Source organism: Hyperolius riggenbachi, chromosome 10 (genome assembly GCF_040937935.1).
Source record: "Hyperolius riggenbachi isolate aHypRig1 chromosome 10, aHypRig1.pri, whole genome shotgun sequence".
Lineage (NCBI taxonomy): Eukaryota > Metazoa > Chordata > Amphibia > Anura > Hyperoliidae > Hyperolius > Hyperolius riggenbachi.
This window is the reverse complement of record NC_090655.1, coordinates 38,283,977-38,304,751: the sequence shown is the minus strand read 5'-3', so window position 1 is coordinate 38,304,751 and position 20,775 is coordinate 38,283,977. Positions and strand designations below refer to the sequence as shown.

Here is a 20,775-nt window from a genome sequence, read left to right as displayed (position 1 = left end):
AGACCTAAATATATTTGGAAATCTGTGGTGTGAGTTAAAGAGAGCTGTCCATGCTCGGAAGCCATCAAACCTGAATGAACTAAAGATGCTTTGTAAAGAGGAATGGTTCAAAATACATTCAACCAGAATCCAGACTCTCATTGGAAGTTACAGGAAGCGTTTAGAGGCTGTAATTTCTGCAGAAGGAGGATCTACTAAATATTGTTTTCATTTCTTTTTTGTGGTGCCCAAATGTATGCACCTGCCTAATTTTGTTTAAACAATTATTGCACACTTTCTGTAAATCCAATTAACTTAATTTCACTTCTCAAATATCACTGTGTCTCCTATATGATATATTTTACTGACATTTTTTATCGTAACAACCAATGATTTATTCAGAAAAATCTTGACGATTAACAAGGTTACCCAAACTTTGTGTGTGTGTGTGTGTGTGTGTGTGTGTGTGTGTGTGTGTGTGTGTGTGTGTGTGTGTCTGTGCTGCCATCACTTGAAGACATCTTAAACAATTTCTACAAAACTTGGTATACAGTTCCCTTACTACATGGAAAGATATGTTGTGGGGGTCTCTTCTGCACACCTGGGCAGAACCACAAACAGCCAACTAGATTTCACCCATTGACATCAACGGGAAAATTAAAAAGAAGTAATAAAGCCAGAGTGCCCAAAATTGGCACAGTTGGTCACTTGGTGACGGAGGTCAAAAATGAAAGTGGGTGGAGCATAAAAAAGCCAATCAAATTTCAGTCATTCATTTTACATCAGAAAATGTAAACTGCAGCCATTCTTAGAGTGTTCATTGCATGGCTCTCAAACTTGGCATAGCTGGTCAATGGGTGACTGGGATTAATATTCAGAAATGTGGGTGGAGCCTACAGCCAATAAAATTCACCTATTAATTTTGAAGGGGGATATTGAAATTGCTGCCATTCTTACACTTTTAATGGCAGAGGGCTCGATGAACGAGACCCCTATTAAGGGTCCACTGTTATCAGCAAGGGGGGACATGTTTCTCCTGCTACCTGCTGGTAACTCTATTGCAACAGAATTTACAGCAACAACAAAGAAGTCTTGGGGTCCTGCGGAGGTGTGGAAGCTGTTGACACACACGGGGCTTTCGTTTGTTGTAATCTGTACCATGCTTAAAGGGATACTGTAGGGTGGTCGGGGAAAAATTAGTTGAAGTTATCCGGGGCTTCTAATGGTCCCCCGCAGACATCCTGTGCCTGCGCAGCCACTCCCCAATGCTTCGGCCCCGCCTCCAGTTCACTTCTGGAATTTCAGACTTTAAAGTCTTAAAAACACTACGCCTGCGTTTCCGTGTCCATACTGGGTCTGCGCAGTACACTCCTGGTGACATCAGCGGGAGCAAGGACACGGCAACGCAGGGCCAGTGGATTTCCGACTTTAAAGTCTGAAATTCCAGAAGTGAACCGGAGGCGGGGCCGGAGAATTGGGGAGAGGCTGCGCGGGCACAGGAAGCCCCGGGTAACTTCAACTCATTTTCCCCCGACCACCCTACAGTATCCCTTTAAATAAAGAATCCTTGCATTGGAGTCCCGGAATCCGTCCTCTTTTCTTCAGAACTGTTAATTGCATGGCTCTCAAACTTGGCACAGTTGTCAATGGGTGAGTGAGATTATTAATTCAGGAAAGTGGGTGGAGCCTACAATAGCCAATCAAAATTAGCCTGTTAATTTTGAAGGGGAATATTTAAATTGCTGCTATTCTTACACTTTTAATGGGAGAGGCCTCAAACCTGCTACAGTCAGTCACTGGATGATCGGGATTAAAATTCAGAAAAGGAGGTGGAGCCACAAACAGCCAATCAGTTGTGTTTGATTGAAAAACTGCTTCCATACTCACATTACTGATGCCAAAGACCCCACAGCTCACAAACGTGGTCATTGAGTGACTGTGTGCCAAGGTTAGAAAATGTGGCCGAACCTAACAACCACCAAATACATTCCCGAGCAATGCCGGGTCTTAAGCTAGTCTAAAATAACATTCAACTGTGTCACTTATAGCCAGTACCTGCTCTTCTCTGCAGATTGCAATGCATACTTAGAATACACTTTGCTCAACATTTACAATATATACTTACAAAACCACAAACAGTGCAATCAAGAACTAAATGCAGATAGTCCCCCTACTTACAAACAACTGGAGTTACAATGTTTCAGAGACACAAGCAAAGATGCTTTCATGTGCAAAATATACAATCAAATATACAAAATACACAATGTATTTTTGTTTTTAAATGTTACATCATTGTATAAATTGTTCTAAGTAGTTTAAGCACATTGGAAACAACAACAAAAAGTTTATATTACATGCCCAAATCCCGAGTTGTCCAATAGTAAATTATTTATTCACATGTCGCCATATAATAATAATCCAAAACATTTGTATAGCGCTTTTCTCCTGTCAAAGCGCTCAAGAGCTGCAGCCACTGGGACGGATCAAGAGGCCACCCTGCAGTGTTAGGGAGTCTTGCCTTGAACTCCTTACTGAATAGGTACTGACCCTAGCCGGGATTCAAACCCTGGTCTCCCATGTCAAAGTTGGTGCCCTTAACCAGTACACTATCCAGCCACTACATGCCATGTTTAACACAGCAGTGAACTTACAAACAGGAGCAGCTGTAAAGTAAAATAAAATGAATAAATGTAGCTGCCAAACAAATGCTGCTCAGATGCAAAAGTCCATGAAATGTCAGAAATATGATGGGCGCTTTGTATGTAATAAAGAGTCCTCTTCTATGTGTGTTTTTCACACCCCAACTTGTAGTCACCAGTGATAATCGTAATCAGCAAAATTAAGATTTTGCAAAATGTTGCGTACATTTTTGCAATTACGCCTGTGCGCAATTACGATTTGCTAACTAAACTTTGAAAAATTATAGTTTAAAAATCATTTTTCTTTGCATTTTTAAAATCGATTTTCTCAAAAACTACAAGGTCTTTTTGAAAAATTATTTTTCTTGTACCTAATATTCTCCTTAACATATGTTCCAATTTTGAAATGCAAATTTCAATGCGAAATTTCGGCCCACCACTGGTAGTCACTCAATTGACCTTTTGTGACCTGTTCATTTCTCCCTGGCAGCTCTCATATTACTGCTCTGGGCTAGATTGTGTTGTACAATATGTTCTCTCCCCTATTCATTTTTTTATGCTGTTTTTAATGTTTTAAATCATAGATGGAATTTGAGTTTAATACCACTTTAAATGTATTGTACATATAAACACTAAAGAATCAAGAGGTGGCGGGATGGCACTCACCTTTGTACTGGCAGCAGGGAGTGTGCAGTATCCACCTTGTGCACCAACAGGAACCTTGTAGCAGATAAAGTCTTTGATCTGCACAACTCCTTTAAAACACTAAATTTATTGAAGATAATTTGAATTTGCACATATTCTATCCGGCAGCTACAGCCCGTTGTTTCGGGCAAACCAGCCCTTTTACGAACCACCCATAAGAAGGGCTGGGTCGCCCGAAACAGCGGGCTGTAGCTGCCAGACAGCATATGTGTGAATTCAAATTTTCTTCAATAAATGTAGTGTTTTAAAGGAGTTGTGCAGATCAAAGACTTTATCATACAGACAACTTTTTGAAATGGAAAAGAGTGACACTTTGTAATGTATTTATGCAAAGAAAAGACCAGAGTTATTTTGGATGACAAAATTGAAGTGCGCAAAAGATTAAGTAGTAAAACTGTTTTTACATATCATTTTATGACTGCATAGTAAGACTGGGAATGTAAAGACAACAGAGACATCAAACAGTCCTTGAGGGTTTTTGTTTTTTTAATATTTTCCCGTCTTTATATGGTACTTATTATATTTCATTTTTCAAATGTATAATGCTGATCTGGAATTTTACAAAAATGAGTTTCTCTCCATACATTCCGAACTACATATTTCATTAAAAGGCAATTAATTGGCTGGCTATTGTAACCTCTTGATATCAGAGAGGCAGATGATAGCAGACTCCTGTAGGCAGTCCAGGGACAGAAATAGATGCTGATGATGGATGGGGTGTCAGGGAGGGAGGGAAATAACTGCAAGACAATGAATTCAGATTTTCCGGGGAAAATTACATTTTTCTGAAGAAAAGAGGAAAAGCTAATAGGATTCTGGTGGCTGCAGAGATGAAGACGATGATTAGCATTGGGCATTGTTCTATTATTTTAAATAAAGTTATGTAGAAAGGACGAATGACAAGCGACGCATGGAAAAATGACAAAACACTGAGAAGGGGCCCTCAGCTGAATAATGACCCACTCTGAAAACAGTTTAAATGAACGGGGCAGACAAAATATTGAAACACTCTCAAGAGATGGCTAATGGCCAATGTTATGGCTAGAGATGTAGGTGTCACTCATTAGCGCTCATTTTTCATCCTGTCATACCTGTCTACCCCGGACTAACATTCCAGTCTCCTTGCCATTGGGTAATAATACAGTGTAGCGCAATCACAGGGGAAAAAAAGAGAAAAGCAATAGAAAAACACTGCGGCCAATAGAGTTAAGCTAGACACACAGAGGGCAGAGCCCAGGACCGTAACTAGGGAGGAGCAGCCCTTATTGAGGCGTAGCTATGGGTTGGCAAGGGGGGACATATGTACCTGGGCGCAGAACTGTGAGGGCGCCCAGCACAGTCGCTGTACCCCCACATGTGTGAGAGGTGGCTTGCTGGTTGCCACTGCTTCTCTCTTTCCGCAGAGGAATTGTTAACAGCAGCAGAAAAAGTAGGGCAAATCTGGCTATCTATAGGGGGGCACATCTGATTATCTAAAACGGGGCACATCTGGCTATCTGAATGGGGGAGGGGGCACATATGGCTATCTATGGGGGGCACATATGGCTATCTAAAGGGGGGCACATCAGGCTATCTGAATGGGGGAGGGGGCACATATGGCCATCTATGGGGGGGCACATATGGCTATCTAAAGGGGGGCACATCAGGCTATCTGAATGAGGAAGGGGGCACATCTGGCTATCTACATGGAGGTAGGGGGCACATATGGCCATCTATGGGGGGGCACATATGGCTATCTAAAGAGGGGCGGGGACATCAGGCTATCTGAATGGGGAAGGGGGCACATCTGGCTATCTAAACGGCATTTGTACATTTGACTCCACCCTTGACCACATTCTGATGCGTGGCCAGAGGGCACAAAAACTTTGTCCTGAGCGCTGAAAACCCTAGCTACACCTCTGAGCCCCTATGACTGCAGGTTGGCCCAGAGATGTGGGAGGGCCCCAACTACTAAGCTTCCTTTTCTCTGATACCCCAGATCAGGTATTTTTGTGCCTACACACATTATGGGTGTGAAGATCCTGATGGCCACACTTGTTTTATGACCCCTGTGAGATGGGCCCTCATGTTTTGAGGGTCACCAAGGGGAGGCAAGGGAAGGGGTGTGAACATTAAGGGGGCCCCATCAAAGCTTTGCTGGAGAGGGCCCCATGAATTTGCAGTTACGCCCCTGGCAGAGCCTCATACGCTACCTGGTTCTAGTGGCACGACAGGTCCTCCTCACACTCCCCTTTTCAGTGGGACGCACAGCCGTGTCATGTGACATGCATTAGGAGCCACAATATGACAGGCTGTACAGAACACGGATGCACTGAAAAGGGGACCGAGGACCTGTCCTGTTGCCGAAACTATGTAAAGTTTCACACTTTGCTGCCCCTGCTCTTCAAATTACCACAGGACTAACCCCCCGTAACCTCAGGGCCCTTTGTGTTGGCGGGGACTGCGGGGGCTACTGTTATGCTGCTGGTTTGCAGCCAATTCAATCGACATTACTTCTCTGTTATTGCACTTTTGTAAAATTTAAAATACATATTTATAAGAAGTAAATTATACAAACACTAAAATGAAAGCTAAAGTACATTTTTCCTATGTCGTGGTCGCTTGCAGTAGGCAGTAAAAATCTGACAGATCTTGACGGGTTTTTGACTAGTCCATCTCCTCATGGGGGTTTCTCGGTATTTACAGTACCTTTATCCTTTAACCTCCCCAGCGTTCAATTTCCCCAGGATTTCTGTGCAAAAAGTGATAACATTTATTTTTAAAACTTTTTTTTTCCTGTAACTTGCCAAAATGTGTCAAGCAAGGGTCTAGTATACAGTGCAGGAGAGTATTAATGTGTATGCACGTTTATACTGTTCACAGCATGTTTTTATGGACTGATACATCTGTCCATACCGCTAGGGAGGTTAAATCACTCTATGTAAAGGATATACACAAAGATGCCAGCTGGTCTCCCAGCTTGGTTGCACACTATTTTTGCAGTTGGACTGAGCAACTGCCATTCAGTGTGTATTTTTTAAAATAGAAAAGAAAACCCTGAGAATCCCCCATGAGGAGAAGGAATAGTTCAAAACATGTCAAATCTATCAGATTTTTACTGCTTACTGTAAATGACACCAACATAGGAAAACAAGTTATTTCTAGTGCATTTTATTCTGGAACTAATGAACATCTTATCATATGCATACACAAGCATTTTACATTTTACAATTTTTCACGTTAGTTGTCCTTTAAATACTTTGGCCTTTTGGACGTATAGCATATGTCCAAAGGCCGCATGTGCGCTCCCCCACGCTCCCGCGGGCGATTGTGCGCTCCCGGCCCGCGGTTCGTTAGACAGGGAATCAGTGAATTGGGCTATGGTGCCCGATCACTGATCCCTTTCCCCGGCAGAAAAAGCGACGGCTTCTCTCGGAAGCCTCGCTCTTTCTGCCTCCTACGTCCCTCTAAGCGTGCATGTTACGCTCAGAGTGACGTAATGTAAACAAACTCATACCCGGGACTATTAGGGAAATACAATACGTGGGTTTTAATTATGGCATGTATTATTTTAAAACTAAGGGCCTTAACTGAGAAATAATGAATTGTAAACATTTTTTTCTTATTCTTCCTTTTAAAATGCATTTACAGTAAAGTAGCTCTTAGCAAAAATGTACCGGCCAAAGAAAGCCTAATTGGGGGCGGAAAAAACAAGATATAAATCAGTTCATTGTAGTAAGTAGTGATAAAGTTATAGGCAAATGAATGGGAGGTGAAAATTGCTTGGATGCATAAAGTGAAACACGACTGAGGGCTGAAGTGGTTAATGAGAACATGTAGTGAGTTGTTTCTTTCCTATCTGGTAGTAAAACTGCATACTATACAGGTGTACTTCCTCAGCATCCCTGATTGCTGTCACAACCAGGGCTCCATCAACCTCCCTTCACCATGTGATAACTGTTGATCTTACTATTTGTACAGAGGCCAGGCAATGGCCTCCCCAGAGCACTGATAGGCTCAAATAGATCATCGGGGGGTCTTTATGGCTGATATTGTGATGAAACCTCCTCCCACGGTGTGATGTCATGACAAAGGTCCTGACAGTTTGCTGTCTTTGAACCTTGTTGCACTGTGGGAAATAGCGCCTTTTTCCGACTGCCAAGCAAGCATAGAGCTCTCAGTTATGAGCATTTTGCACAGATCACCTGGCAGAAGCAAAGATGTCACCACCAGTGATACATTTCAGAATGTAAATCAGAGAGAAATTATTTTACTATGGGCAAACACTGACTAATCTATAAATAAATATTGTAAAAAATAAGCAATTTTATTAAAGGGACACTGAAGCCTCTTTAAAATCACGTTTTTATTTTAAAAAGCTCTTAAGTATGTTTGCCCTAACTAAAACGCTGCATCCTCGCGGCTGAAATCTAACTAAATCCCCCCCTAACTCCCCTCGCAAAATCCACAACTTTCTTGGTTGTGGATTTTGCTGCCCTGTGCGCTTCCGTGAGAGGCAGAGCTTTCAGCTGCAGCCCTGCCTCACACGCATCTATCAGCGCGTATCCCTGCCTCTCCCCCGCCCCTCTCAGTGAAGGAAGACTGAGAGGGGCGGGGGAGAGGCGGAGATACGCGCTGATAGACACATGGAGAGGCAGAGCTGCAGCTGAAAGCTCTGTCTCTCACGGAAGCGCTCCCCGTAGTGTGCCCCGGGGAGTTTGGGGGGATTTAGTTAGATTTCAGCCGTGGGGATGCAGAGTTTTAGTTAGGGCAAACATAGGTTCTTAAAATAAAAACGTGATTTTAAGGAGACTTCAGAGTCTCTTTAATTATGTTTTTTTTTCACTACACTTCCTCTTTAAGTATTATTATTATTATTTTTTATTTATATAGCGCCAACATTTTCCGCAGCGCTTTACAAAGCACAATAAGATGACAAGGGGAACATAGATATACTAACAAATTGTAAAACAGAGTTCCAAGCAGCACAAATATTGTGACAAAAACAGTAAACATTAGGAGGAGGACCCTGCCCTTGTGAGCTTACAATCTAGTGGGTAGTGGGGGACACATTAGGTAAGGGGGTGGAGGATGGATGAGGCAGTGACCCTTTGCCTCGAATTACATTGTGTCAAATAAGTATCTATTTGTATTTCTTATTCCTGCTTCAGGCGTACTTTATGTCTGCTTTTGTGTTTAGCTATTCTCTAGCGAATGGAAATAGAATAAAAAGGAACGTAAAAAAGCTAAATTATAATTCAAGTGGTAGAAAGATGAACAAAAAGAAGAGTTATAAAACTAGGGTATGTATTGATTTCCTTCCCTGCCTGCGAGAGCCTGAGAGCCACATAGCAGTTATGCTTGTTTTAGGGTAAATAACTATGCAGCATTGATTAAGCCTTGAAAACACAACATATACTTTGTCCAGCACTCACATTTAATAGTATCACTTTTCCTGGCTAATGTTAGTTCTGCCTGTCTGCACCATTTTAATTAAGGCGAGTGTGGCGCGTATAACACTGTGTGTCATTGTGCATCTGCCGGGGGGAATGGGCAGCTCTGCATAGACAAAGTTTCATGTACAGAGAGTTAATTATAATAACATTGTGTGAGACCAATCTGCAGGCTCTCTGCACTGTCTCATAGAAGAAAGTTGCAATTTGAGAGTGAATTCTGGGTTGCGGGAAGAGCGATACGCTGATTGGCATAAATACATGTTTGCGGATAGCTTCTTCTAACAGCGTTACGGCATTCACAGCTGTATAGTTTAACATACCTCATACTTTTCAGGCAATGTACTTCCTGTTTTTACCATTCTATAAAAAGGGGAAGGTGTGGCAAAAGCACAATGGGAACTTAGGGAATTAGCATAGAATGTGAAAAATCAGCACATCCCCAGACTGCCTCTGAATGGGTACCTACAGAGATGTGCTGAGCCCAGACCTCCCCTCCCCTTCCCCCAACCCCCCCCCCCCCCCCCGAGACTAAAAAAAAGGAAAAAAAAATACCTGAGGCCTTGTGCAATTCACTTTTTCACCTGAGCTATCTCCTAGGTGATTATTTTCCTCTTCTCTTTAAAGGATACCTGAACTGACATGTGACATGATGAGATAGACATGCCTATGTAGAGTGCCTAGCACACAAATAACTATGCTGTGTTCCTTTTTTTCTTCAGGTATGGAAATGGCTGACTCAGTCATGACTCAGACAGGAAGTGACTACAGTGTGACCCTCACTGATAAGAAATTCCAACTATAAAACAGTTTCCTAGCAGAAAATGGCTTCTGAGAGCAAGAAAGAGGTAAAAATGGGAATTTCTTATCAGTGAGGATCACAATGTAGTCACTTCCTGTCTGAGTCAGGACTGAGTCAGCCACTTACATACCTGATATTTAACTCTTCCAGGCAGAGAAAGAAAAAAAGGAACACAGCATAGTTATTTGTGTGCTTGGCACTGTACATACACATGTCTATCTCATCATGTCACATGTCAGTTCGGGTATCCTTTAAACTAGCTTTTCAGCACTTTACAATTGAAAAAGTACTCACTAGTTGGTGAAAATGTACTAACAAATTTATTTTGATTATTTTCTTGCTTGCTGGTGGCTTTAAATGCATTTTATGACAAGTGGTGATAATATCACCTAGGAGAAAACTCAGGAGAAAAATAGAATTGTATATGGGCCATTGAATCCAAAACAGAAGCTCTGCATATGTACTAGTTGCACACATATAAATGGGAACAGCTGGCTATAGAATACACTTACATTTTTGTACACAACATAGAAAGGCAACGCTTCTTAGGACAAACTACATCCGAATGACTAGCTGTATAAGTTTGTAGAGCCTACTCATAGACAATGTGCACACCTTGCATTCAAACCAGATACAACAAATTACCATTATTGGAGGATGTTAGTTTCCATAATAGTTTGCATGCAAATTACCAAGTACTTGATCCTCCCACCACGATGAGGGCATCCTCTTTGGGAGGAGCCCTAACCTAGGCTCCTACTAAGTTAAAACACATACACATGCATAACATACATTTTTTTTTGGGGGGGGGGGCTTAGTACATCTGTAGGTATTCAGGGTGTGTCTAGTCTCACCCCGGTTATGTGTATGCATGTGTTTTAACTTAGTAAGAGGTTAGGGCCCCTCCCACAGAGGATGACCTTATCGTGGTGGAAGGGTCAAGTATTTGGTCATTTGCATGCAAACTATTATGGAAACTAACATCCTCCAATAATGGTAAAACACATTACCAGGCAGCAGATGCTGCTAAGGAGAGAGGGGACTACAAGGCAGTGAGAGGGGCGACAGCCATTTCACACTTCCAGCATGCAGCACTTTTTCAGCGCTTAATGTGTAATATTTTTGTTGCCACACTCAACATCCCAGGCTTTCTTAGCCCACAGGACCCCCCATCTCTATCCCCAAGGGCAGGGATCGCCAGGGTTATTGTTACACCCCTAAATTGGCCTTCATCAAAACAAGGCATGGATTAATATGAACTTTGTTCTCTTCAAGGAATTGAGCCAACAGGTTTCTGCAAACAGCTATGTGCAAAAAGATAGATGGTGCTCTAAGGCAAAGCGTGGTCCCACAAAGTATTGATTTAGATAATGTGACGTTTTTAGTAACTTTGTACATTGCTAATTGATAATAATAATTGACAATTGATATATTATACAAAATAATAATCAATAATAATTGATAAGAAAAAATATTCATTGCATATTTAGATGGATAGATTTTGTATATTGTTGTATACGATCGACTTTATTATCATGTACCCCATATTTGTTTCTTACTTTGTACAGCACAGTACAATATATATATATATATATATATATATATATATATATATATATATATATATATATATATATATATATATATATATATATATATATATATATATATATATATGTGTGTGGATGGGTGGATACATACATACAATACATACATTCAAGGGAATACAATATAAGGGAAGTTAAAGAGAACCTATACTGAGTAAAAATATTTAAAATAGACACATGAGGTAACTTCAAATGAACATTACATAGTTACCTTGCCATCAGTTCCTCTCAGAAGCTCACCATTTTCTTCTGACGATAATCCCTTCCAGTTCTGACAACATTTTCAGAACTGAAATATATCAGTTGCAGTCAGTTATAAATCAGTTGCTGTCAGTTATAGCTGAGAGGAAAACTGATGTACCAGGTAATGTCCATGTTTCCCTATGGCTCAAGTGGGCGATGTTACAGTTTAACTGTGTGCTGACCAGAAAGCTGTTATGGGTAATGGCCATTTTCAAAATGGAGGACGGAAAATTCCCCTGATCACAGTGAACAAACAGGACTTAGGACAGGAGAAAGACACTGAGGAGTAGACTACATGGGAGGCAAGTATGACTTGTATATGCTTATTTTGACTTTCAATTTTCAGTTCAGGTTTTCTTTAAGATAGAAAGACTGATATTTTGACTTCTTTTTGTTATACATTAACACAATTGCTTCTTATGATAGCACCCTTTCTGATAATATGCAATTACTGTGTTTTGACATCAGTGTAGTATAATTATTTATTGCAGCAGATTGAGACAGTATATCGCAAAGACAAAACAACTCTTTTATGACATCTTTCACAGTTATAAAACAACTGCTTGTTATAGCTCCGCTTAAAAAAAATTATATATAACTATGTCATCACATCAGTATTTTATGATGATGCATATCTATAAGGAACGGGGTGCTAAAAAATGAAACAGGGCTGTCATAGGAGAAATCTCTCTATCACTTGGCTGCAGGAGAGAGAGGAGAAGTGTGTCAGTCAGAGTCATCTATTTTCAAAAGCAGAAAGTGAGTAGAGTGTGTGCTCCCTGTGCAAGCATGAGCATCCTCCACTCACAGGCATGGCTCCACTTACGGCTCCTACATCCACTCTGGTTCCCATTAGAGATGGCCAGAACGGTTCGTCGGTTGGATAGTTCACGCGAAATTCAGCTGTTCGCGTCCGTGGCGGGACGCGTACACATAGTGCGTGCAACCCGCCCCGTATACCTCATCATTGGACTAAACTTTGACCCTCTACATCACGGTCAGCAGACACATGGCAGCAAATCGGGATGAACTCCCCCACGGACACCCCCCCACCATAAAAAGACAGCAGCGCCAGCCATGTTCTTAGTCTGCTGCTGCTGCTGCTGTAGTGAGAGGAAGGGAAAAACATTGCTGGAGATAGGGAAAGCGTTAGTTAGGCTGTTAGCTTGCTCCTCCCTGAAATTTATTGCTGAAAGCACCCCAAAAAAGCCCTTCTGAGGGCTAATATTCTTCTGATTGTTTTTTTTGTTTGTGTGAGACACTGCATACAGCCCACGGTCCCAGCTGGCCCGTGCTTTACTCCGCCAGCACACTGTATTACCAGTGCATATCTTTCCATTGCATTTGTGATTGAACTTACTATAGCATAGCTCTCTGTGTGGGTGACACTGCATACAGCACACGGTCCCAGCTGGCCTTTGTAGTCCACCAGCACACTGTATTACCAGCACATATCTTTCCACTGTATGTGAATGAACTTACTATAGCATAGCTCTCTGTGTGGATGACACACTGCATACAGCCCACAGTCCCAGCTAGCCCTAGCTGTACTACGCCAGCACACTGTATTACCAGTGCATAGCTCTCTGTGGGTGACACTGCATAAAGCCCACATATGGATCAATCAATGATTTGGATCAATTCATTGTTATGAGTAGTGATAAAGTTATTGGCAAATGAATGGGAGGTGAAAGTTGCTCAGATGCAAAAAATAAACAACCCTGCGTGCATAAGTGGTTAAGTCAATGGTAGTAATAAGTAGGTGATCATTACCAATGAAGAGCTAATGCAGCAGCTGAAGGATGGCATGAGATGAATCTTTACCCTCTGGCCAGATTGCACTGCACTGCAATACCAAAAAAAAAGCAGTCAGTGCACGGAAATCTCCATTCTGGCTGCAGGCCAAGCAGGAAGTGAAGTTCTCTAGCGATCCTTTCCTGTGGCCATAATTCGAATTGGGCGGAAATATATTGACAAAATACACTTCCAAGCATGCATGATAAAACGCAAACATTTTTAACAAAAACTGCATTACCACAGACTTACATTATTTCCAGTTTGCCGCACATCGCCATGCAAGCTACCCATCAACATGCTGTTGCTCTAGCGGTGGCCATGGGGCAAAAATGTCACTTATGTTGCATTGCACAGGTATGAAATGCCCCATAGACTTACACTGGTGTAGCGTTACCCTGCAGTAAAATAAAACCGGTAACGCAATGCACCAGTGTGAAAGAAGCCTCAGGGTTCCTAATGCAATCACAACCACTGCATCCCCTAGTGCTATACCATCAGAAAATAATAATAATTATAACAATTTACATACCGGGGAGCCTGTCCAGCCAAGAAGAGCAAAGGCGTATTGCTCATACGGTGTTATAACCAGGTCTACTCGTACGGCTTTCCAGCTTCTACCACCAGTCTCACCACATCCGCTCCAGGTATTATGTTTTCCTTTTCCACCATCCTCCTTCTGAAGTTTTAGGGTTAGAAAGCACTTTTGGAAATGATCGAGCGTGTCCACGTTTCTGCTGGGACGTTTTGTGTCATCAAACGTAGACTCCACAATATGATAGAAAAGAAGCATATCCTAGAAATAAAAACATTAAAAGAGAATTTAAATGAAAACTGTTCCATGCATTTAAAGTATGCTTGCCACTTCCTTCATCAAAATAGAGAAATAATAGTCTATAGACAGGTGACTACCTATATTAAAGTGGAACTTAACTCATAACTTTCTCTCTGCTCCAAAAGATTAGCCACAGCAAGATTACAATTATTACAATTGATAGAAATCCCCCAAAAAAACAACTGAAGTTTTAACTTAACTTAACTTAAAGAGACACTGAAGCGAAAAAAAAATTATGATATTATGATTTGTATGTGTAGTACAGCTAAGAAATAAAACATTAAGATCAGATACATCAGTCTAATTGTTTCCAGTACAGGAAGAGTTAAGAAACTCCAGTTGTTATCTCTATGCAAACAAGCCATTAACTCTCCGACTATTATCTGACTTTTATTATCTCACCTGTTTTCTTTTCCTCTGGCAGAGGAGAGGTCATTAGTGCACAGACTGCTCTGAAAGACTCATTTTGAATGCTGAATGTTGTGTAATCTGCACATATAATAGAATGATGCAATGTTAGAAAAAACACTATATACCTGAAAATAAAAATATGAGAATATTTTCTTTGCTGCTAATCTTCTAGTAATTATTCATAGTACACAACCAATTCACTATATCATATTTTTTTTTTCGCTTCAGTGTCTCTTTAAAGAGAATCTGTACTCTAAAATTCTTACAATAAAAAGCATACCATTCTATTCATTATGTTCTCCTGGGCCCCTCCGTGCTGTTTCTGCCACTCCCTGCTGCAATCCTGGCTTGTAATTGCCAGTTTTAGGCAGTGTTTACAAACAAAAGAAAAGATATGGCATGTGATAGGCTGACAGGAGCTCAGTCTGTGACTCACACAGCCTGCAGGGGACGTGGAGAGGGTGTGTATAGCTTCTGCCTATCACAAATAGAGCAGCACATTCCTGCTTGAGTGCCTGAGCCCAACAAAGCTGACAGAGGAGAGAAGATTAGATTATATAACAGATAATACAGCCACTGTGCAACTAGGAAAGGCTGCAGTAAGCCAGACCACATTAGAACATGTATAGGAACTTATAGGATAGAAGAAATAAGGCTGAACATTTTGTTACAGAGTCTCTAACTTTGCGAGAACCTTGAAAGGGTTAAGCCTCCGTATTTGTTGTATGGGGAGAGACGCCTTGGCATGCTTGGTAATTCACAGCTGCTGATAAGAGCTAGTTAGACACTTTGATCTGGTTAAGCAAACACAGAGTACTGGATTTCTTCAGCATCTGTATGTGGAAGAAAGACTTTTTATTGTGTACTGTGCAAGAGTTCGGTTCCACGTAAATATGTAGAGTGCTATGGAAGATGAAAAATAATAATAAAAATCATCCAGGGCCCAGACATATGTTAATGCAAGACCAGATTTCTATTATTATTATTATTATTATTATTATTATTATTATTATTATTATTAATAAAGCCCCTACATCTTCCCCATAATATATTGTCTTGTCACTAACTGTCCCTCAGGAGGGCTCACAATCTCATCCCTACCAAAGTCATAGGTCTATGTATGTATCGTGTAGTGCATGTATCATAGTCTAGGGTCAATTTAGGGGAAAGCCAATTAAATTATCTCTATGTTTTTGGGACGTGGGACGAAACCGGAGTACCCAGAGGACACCGGGAGAACATACCAACTCCATGCAGATAGTGCCCTGGCTGGGATTTAAATCGGGGACCCAGCACTGCAAGGCGAGTGAACTAACCACTATTCCATTGTGCTCCCCATACGCCACTGTGCTGCCCAGATTTCTATATTTTCACCCAAGCCCAACTTTCTTGTTGCCCCCCCCCTCCATGTCCAACAGCATCTCTCCCATTCCACAGGCAGCCCTCTCTTTTGTGTGTAACATCCATATACAGCAGCCCCATCCCTTCACTGGCTATATCAAGAGCTAGTCATAGCCAAAGCAGTCTAATCTGATTAAATGTTTCACTTATGGAAGGAAGACTGGGCAGAAGTGATGGAGGAACACTGGGAAGAAGCAGGAATAAAAAAAATTCATTTGGTTGCCAGATATGCCAGTGGGTTGATGTAATTCTAAAACACAGCATATTGGTCCCCAATGAAATTGAAGAAAAAAATGATCGGGAAGGTCAAGAAAAATGCTGAAGGTGTAAACAGGGATCATGGTTTTCCCACGTTTTATGCTGGACAGGAAGAATGCATGAAAATGCATGAGATAATACAAACCGACCCAGTGGGAAACATTCCACTAACACCCATGACCTTTCTGTTGAGGGTAATCGATGAGGTTATACCGACAGAAAAGCTTATGATTAGACTACTGATACCTTATTCTATAAGGGTTATAGTTCCAAAGTGGTACACAATGACTTGATCCTATGCTGCTGTATTTATGAATGATGAATGAAGACGTTTTATAAAGTATGATCGGAGTGCCTAGAACACAGGGAGGCCACTGCACCACTATTACTGGTGCAGTTAATACATGTAGCTCTTGGTCCTGGTTCAAATCCCAGGCAGGGCACTACATAGGGTTAGCATGTTCTCCCCATGTCTGTGTAGGTTTCCTCCAGGCACCCTGTTTTTCTCCCAAATCCCCAAAACGTACAGATAAGCTAAACGGTTTATACCCGAAATTGGCTTTATATTATGAAAAACATATGACTAAAGCTGAATACCTACCAGAAGATCAATCAGGGAACCTACAATGACACAACCTGAAAAGCAATTGTTCCCCCATCAATCTTCTACTGTGGGAATACGTGACGGCAAACAACGGGCGCGAACAATAGTTCAAACGATAGTGGGAGTCGTTGGGGATCTTAAAGATCTGATCAACTATGACGATTGTGATCACCAGGCGTTGCGAGAGGATCATGCAAATGTACCCACGGTGCTAAATCACAGAAACGATTGCTCAACGTAGAAAGAAATTGTGTCATGGGTACAGACCTTATGGTAGAGTTTAGATTGTGACCTCCTCTGAGGGACAGTTAGTGGACAAGACAATATACTTTGTAAAGTGCTGCCATGGATATCAGTGCTAAATAAGTACTTAAGTGAACCTCCAGACTAAAAATCTACTCAGCAGCACTGAAAAGGCTCGGTGTTTCTTTAAGTTTCACAGCATCAGAACTTTTTTTTTTTTTTTTACCCAAGCCTAATTTTTAGCTGCACAGAAGAAAAATTGCCCTGGCATTTTCCCCATGATGCTGTGCAATGCATGATGGGATTTCTGATGTTGTTTTCCTTCTGCGGTTTTGGCGCAATTTTTTTTATTTCTTTTTACTTGAGATTTGAAGCCCAGCGTGCGCAGCTGGGAGGGGTGATCAGGACACAGGACAGTTGGAACTGTGTCTCATGTTCCCTGAAACTTCCTTTCAACCATAAAGATGGCTGCCCCCATGAAGAAGACGGATGCCCCCATGAAATCACAAACATTTGCCTGTTGTTTTTAAAGGGGAACTAAAGAGAGAGGTATATGGAGGCTGTCATGTTTATTTCCTTTTAAGCAATACCAGTTGCCTGGCAGCCCTGCTGATCCTCTGCCTCTAATACTATTAACCATAGCCCCTGAACAAGCATTCAGCAGATCAGGTGCTTCAGTGGTTCAGACTTTAAAGTCAGATCTGACAATTCTAGCTGCATGCTTGTTTCTGGTGTTATTCAGATACTACTGCAGAGAAATAGACCAGCAGGGCTGCCAGGCAACTGGTATTGCTTAAAAGGAAATAAACATGACAGCCTCCATATAGCTCTCTCTTCAGTTCCCCTTTAAGCAGGGTGGGTAAGAGATTATATTACCTATCCATTTTAATTAACATAACTAATGTAACTCAATGACAGTATGTTTGTTTAGGCTGTTCCCCTTTATTAATAATAACATCATTAAGAAAACCTACCTTTAAAAAAGTTTCCATCCCTTCAATGCTCAGTGGGGCTAATTTAGCAAAACTAGTGCCAGAAATATGGGCTCAAAACTGGTATGAAAGTGGATCTGTTGATAAGGTCAATAAATCTGAATCCTTATTCTGAGCATTTGCTCCGGCTTGCAATATTTTTTCATTTTTTGCACTGGCCTTGATACATCTGTTCCAAAGTTTCTGGACAGTCCAGCTACTTATCATGTCCTTCCTTTTAATTGATATATTTAAAACAGACATTGTCATCCCTCATGAAAGAGGTTCAGCACTACAACTTTACCACCAATGGAAAGCAAAAAGTAAAACTGTCAAACTTATATACAAAGGCACAATCAAGAGCCCCAAATGGTGTAGTATGTTAGAACAATGAAGTTTAAAGTAAATGTGGTAGAAGAGAGGTTCTCACAAAGGTGGGTGACTGCCAAGGCAGCCACTGTATTTACAAGTGGGGTGATTAGACCTGACCCCATTTGGATGCACTTGTAGAGGAAACCGATCGGGGTAACACCCTTCCACCAGGGGTGGACTAGAATACTTGATTAGCTATCAAATAGAAATGACAGAGTAGAGTAAAACACATTAAAAACAGTTTAAATGAGAGGTAGAGGTGGACTGACCTCTCAAAATAGACTCAAACAGTCAATTATAAGTTAAACAATTATTTAACTGAACACTCAAATAAAGCAACGCATTTCATGGGCATTAACCCGCTTCATCAGGCAATCAATAGATATAACTGTCAGCAAATCTCAGCCAGCAAAAGCGCCTCCATTTTTAATGCGTTTTACTCTACTTTGGCGCTTCTGTTACATAACTAATTAGAACCAAAGTGGGATAGGATAATGGAGAGGTACACGCCAATCAACTCATCAAAATCAGCAATATATTTTAAAATACCCTAACTTTATTGATATTTATTAATACATCTTGAACTTTAAAAAGACATATGTATTGGTCAAGCAAGACCATGCATGCTTCCACTCCATAAAAATACTGCAGTATATGGTGACAATGGTCCCTTAGATAGCTGCCGTCAATTCATAAGAACATAACTCATCAAACTAATATAGCTCAACCCTGCTTAAAGGACAACTGTAGTGAGAGGAATAGGGAGGCTGCAACATTTACTTCCTTTTAAGCAATACCAGTTGCCTAGCTACCCTGCTGATCCTCTGCCTCTAATACTTTTAGCCATAGACCCTGAACAAGCATGCAGCAGATCAGGGGTTTCTGACATTATTGTCAGATCTGACAAGATTAGCTGCATGCTTGTTTCTGGTGTGATTCAGACACTACGGCAGCCAAATAGATCAGCAGGGCTGCCAGGGAATTGGTATTGCTTAAAAGGAAATAAACATGGCAGCCTCCATATAGCTCTCAGTACAGTTCTCCTTTAAAGAGACTCCGTAACAAAAATTGCATCCTGTTTTTTATCATCCTACATGTTCCAAAAGCTATTCTAATGTGTTCTGGCTTACTGCAGCACTTTCTACTATGACAGTCTCTGTAATAAATCAATGTATCTTTCCCTTGTCAGACTTGTCGGCCTGTGTCTGGAAGGCTGCCAAGTTCTTCAGTGTTGTGGTTCTGCTATGAACTCACCCTTTCTGGCCCCTCTCTGCACACTGCCTGTGTATTATTTAGATAAGAGAGAAGAGAGAAGCTGCTCTAATCAGCTGGATAAATCGTCCTCTGAGCTGGCTGGGCTTTCACATACTGAGGAATTACAAACAAGGGCAAAGCTGTTTGCAAGAAGAAAAGAGCAGCCTGAAACTTCAGTGCATGGGGGAAAGAAACACACAAATGATCTCTTGAGATTCAAAAGGAAGGCTGTATACAGCCTGCTTGTGTATGGATGTATTTTCTATGTGTGGACATACTGTACATCAACCTACTTCCTGTTTTGGTGGCCATTTTGTTTGTTTACAAACAAACTTTTTAAAACTGTTTTTAACCACTTTTAATGCGGCGAGGAGCGGCAAAATTGTGACAGAGGGTAATAGGAGATGTCCCCTAACGCACTGGTATGTTTACTTTTGAGCGATTTTAACAATACAGATTCTCTTTAAAAGACATCACACTAGGTGTAGGCACCGTGAAACTTACCTCTTCTCTTCTCTGGCAACATAATAGATTAAAATGATCTAAATGCATAGATGTGTTTTCTTTGTGTGAAGGTTAAGAACAAGAATTGCCTTAGCTTAAAACTCTAGCTCCAGAGGATGAAGCATTTGTTTGTAGGGACCAATTCTCCCTACTAATGTAGGGAGAGTGGGGACCAATTCTAAATAGGGAACCTCTATGTGGTGACTTGGCAAGGCACAAAATATACTGAAGAGCATTTGATTAAGGGGTATATTCAATAACTGTGTACTACTGGTAATGAGAACAATGGCCTCAATTCACTAAGATCATGCTAGAGATAATAAAGCAAGAGAAAACTTACCTCCACACGTGAGAGAGTTATCTTCTCTCTTCATTCCTTAAGTTACCTCTCCTGTAGTTAATTTACCTCCTCTGTAGTTAATTTACCTCCTCTGTAGTTAATTTACCTCCTCTGTAGTTATTTTCACATGCAGCTAATTAACAGCCTGTCTTTAACTCTGGAGTTATTTTAAGGATTGGAGAGTTAAATTAAAGACAGAAGAGTTAACTTTAGGCTTGCCTGAGGTAAAATGTTTCATGAATACTACATGCCTTATCACCATGGTAACAACTCTATAAGAGTTATTAAAGACAGGAGATAAGCTTAGTGAATTGAGGCCATTGTGAGTTAAGTCTTACGCATGATGAATAGATCTTAAATCAATACGTAACATGCAATGCA

At 41.1% G+C, this 20,775-nt stretch overlaps 1 protein-coding gene across 3 annotated transcripts in view; it reads right to left on the bottom strand.

Annotated features, from left to right (window-relative positions):
* Positions 1–20,775, bottom strand: part of DNTT (DNA nucleotidylexotransferase) — a 614,660-nt gene that overhangs the window by 146,420 nt on the left and 447,465 nt on the right. For all 3 annotated transcript variants that reach the window (XM_068258688.1, XM_068258686.1, XM_068258687.1), the window contains exon 9: positions 13,734–13,997. In XM_068258688.1, coding sequence (XP_068114789.1) covers positions 13,734–13,997 — 264 coding nt within the window. The remainder of the gene's footprint in view (positions 1–13,733; positions 13,998–20,775) is intronic.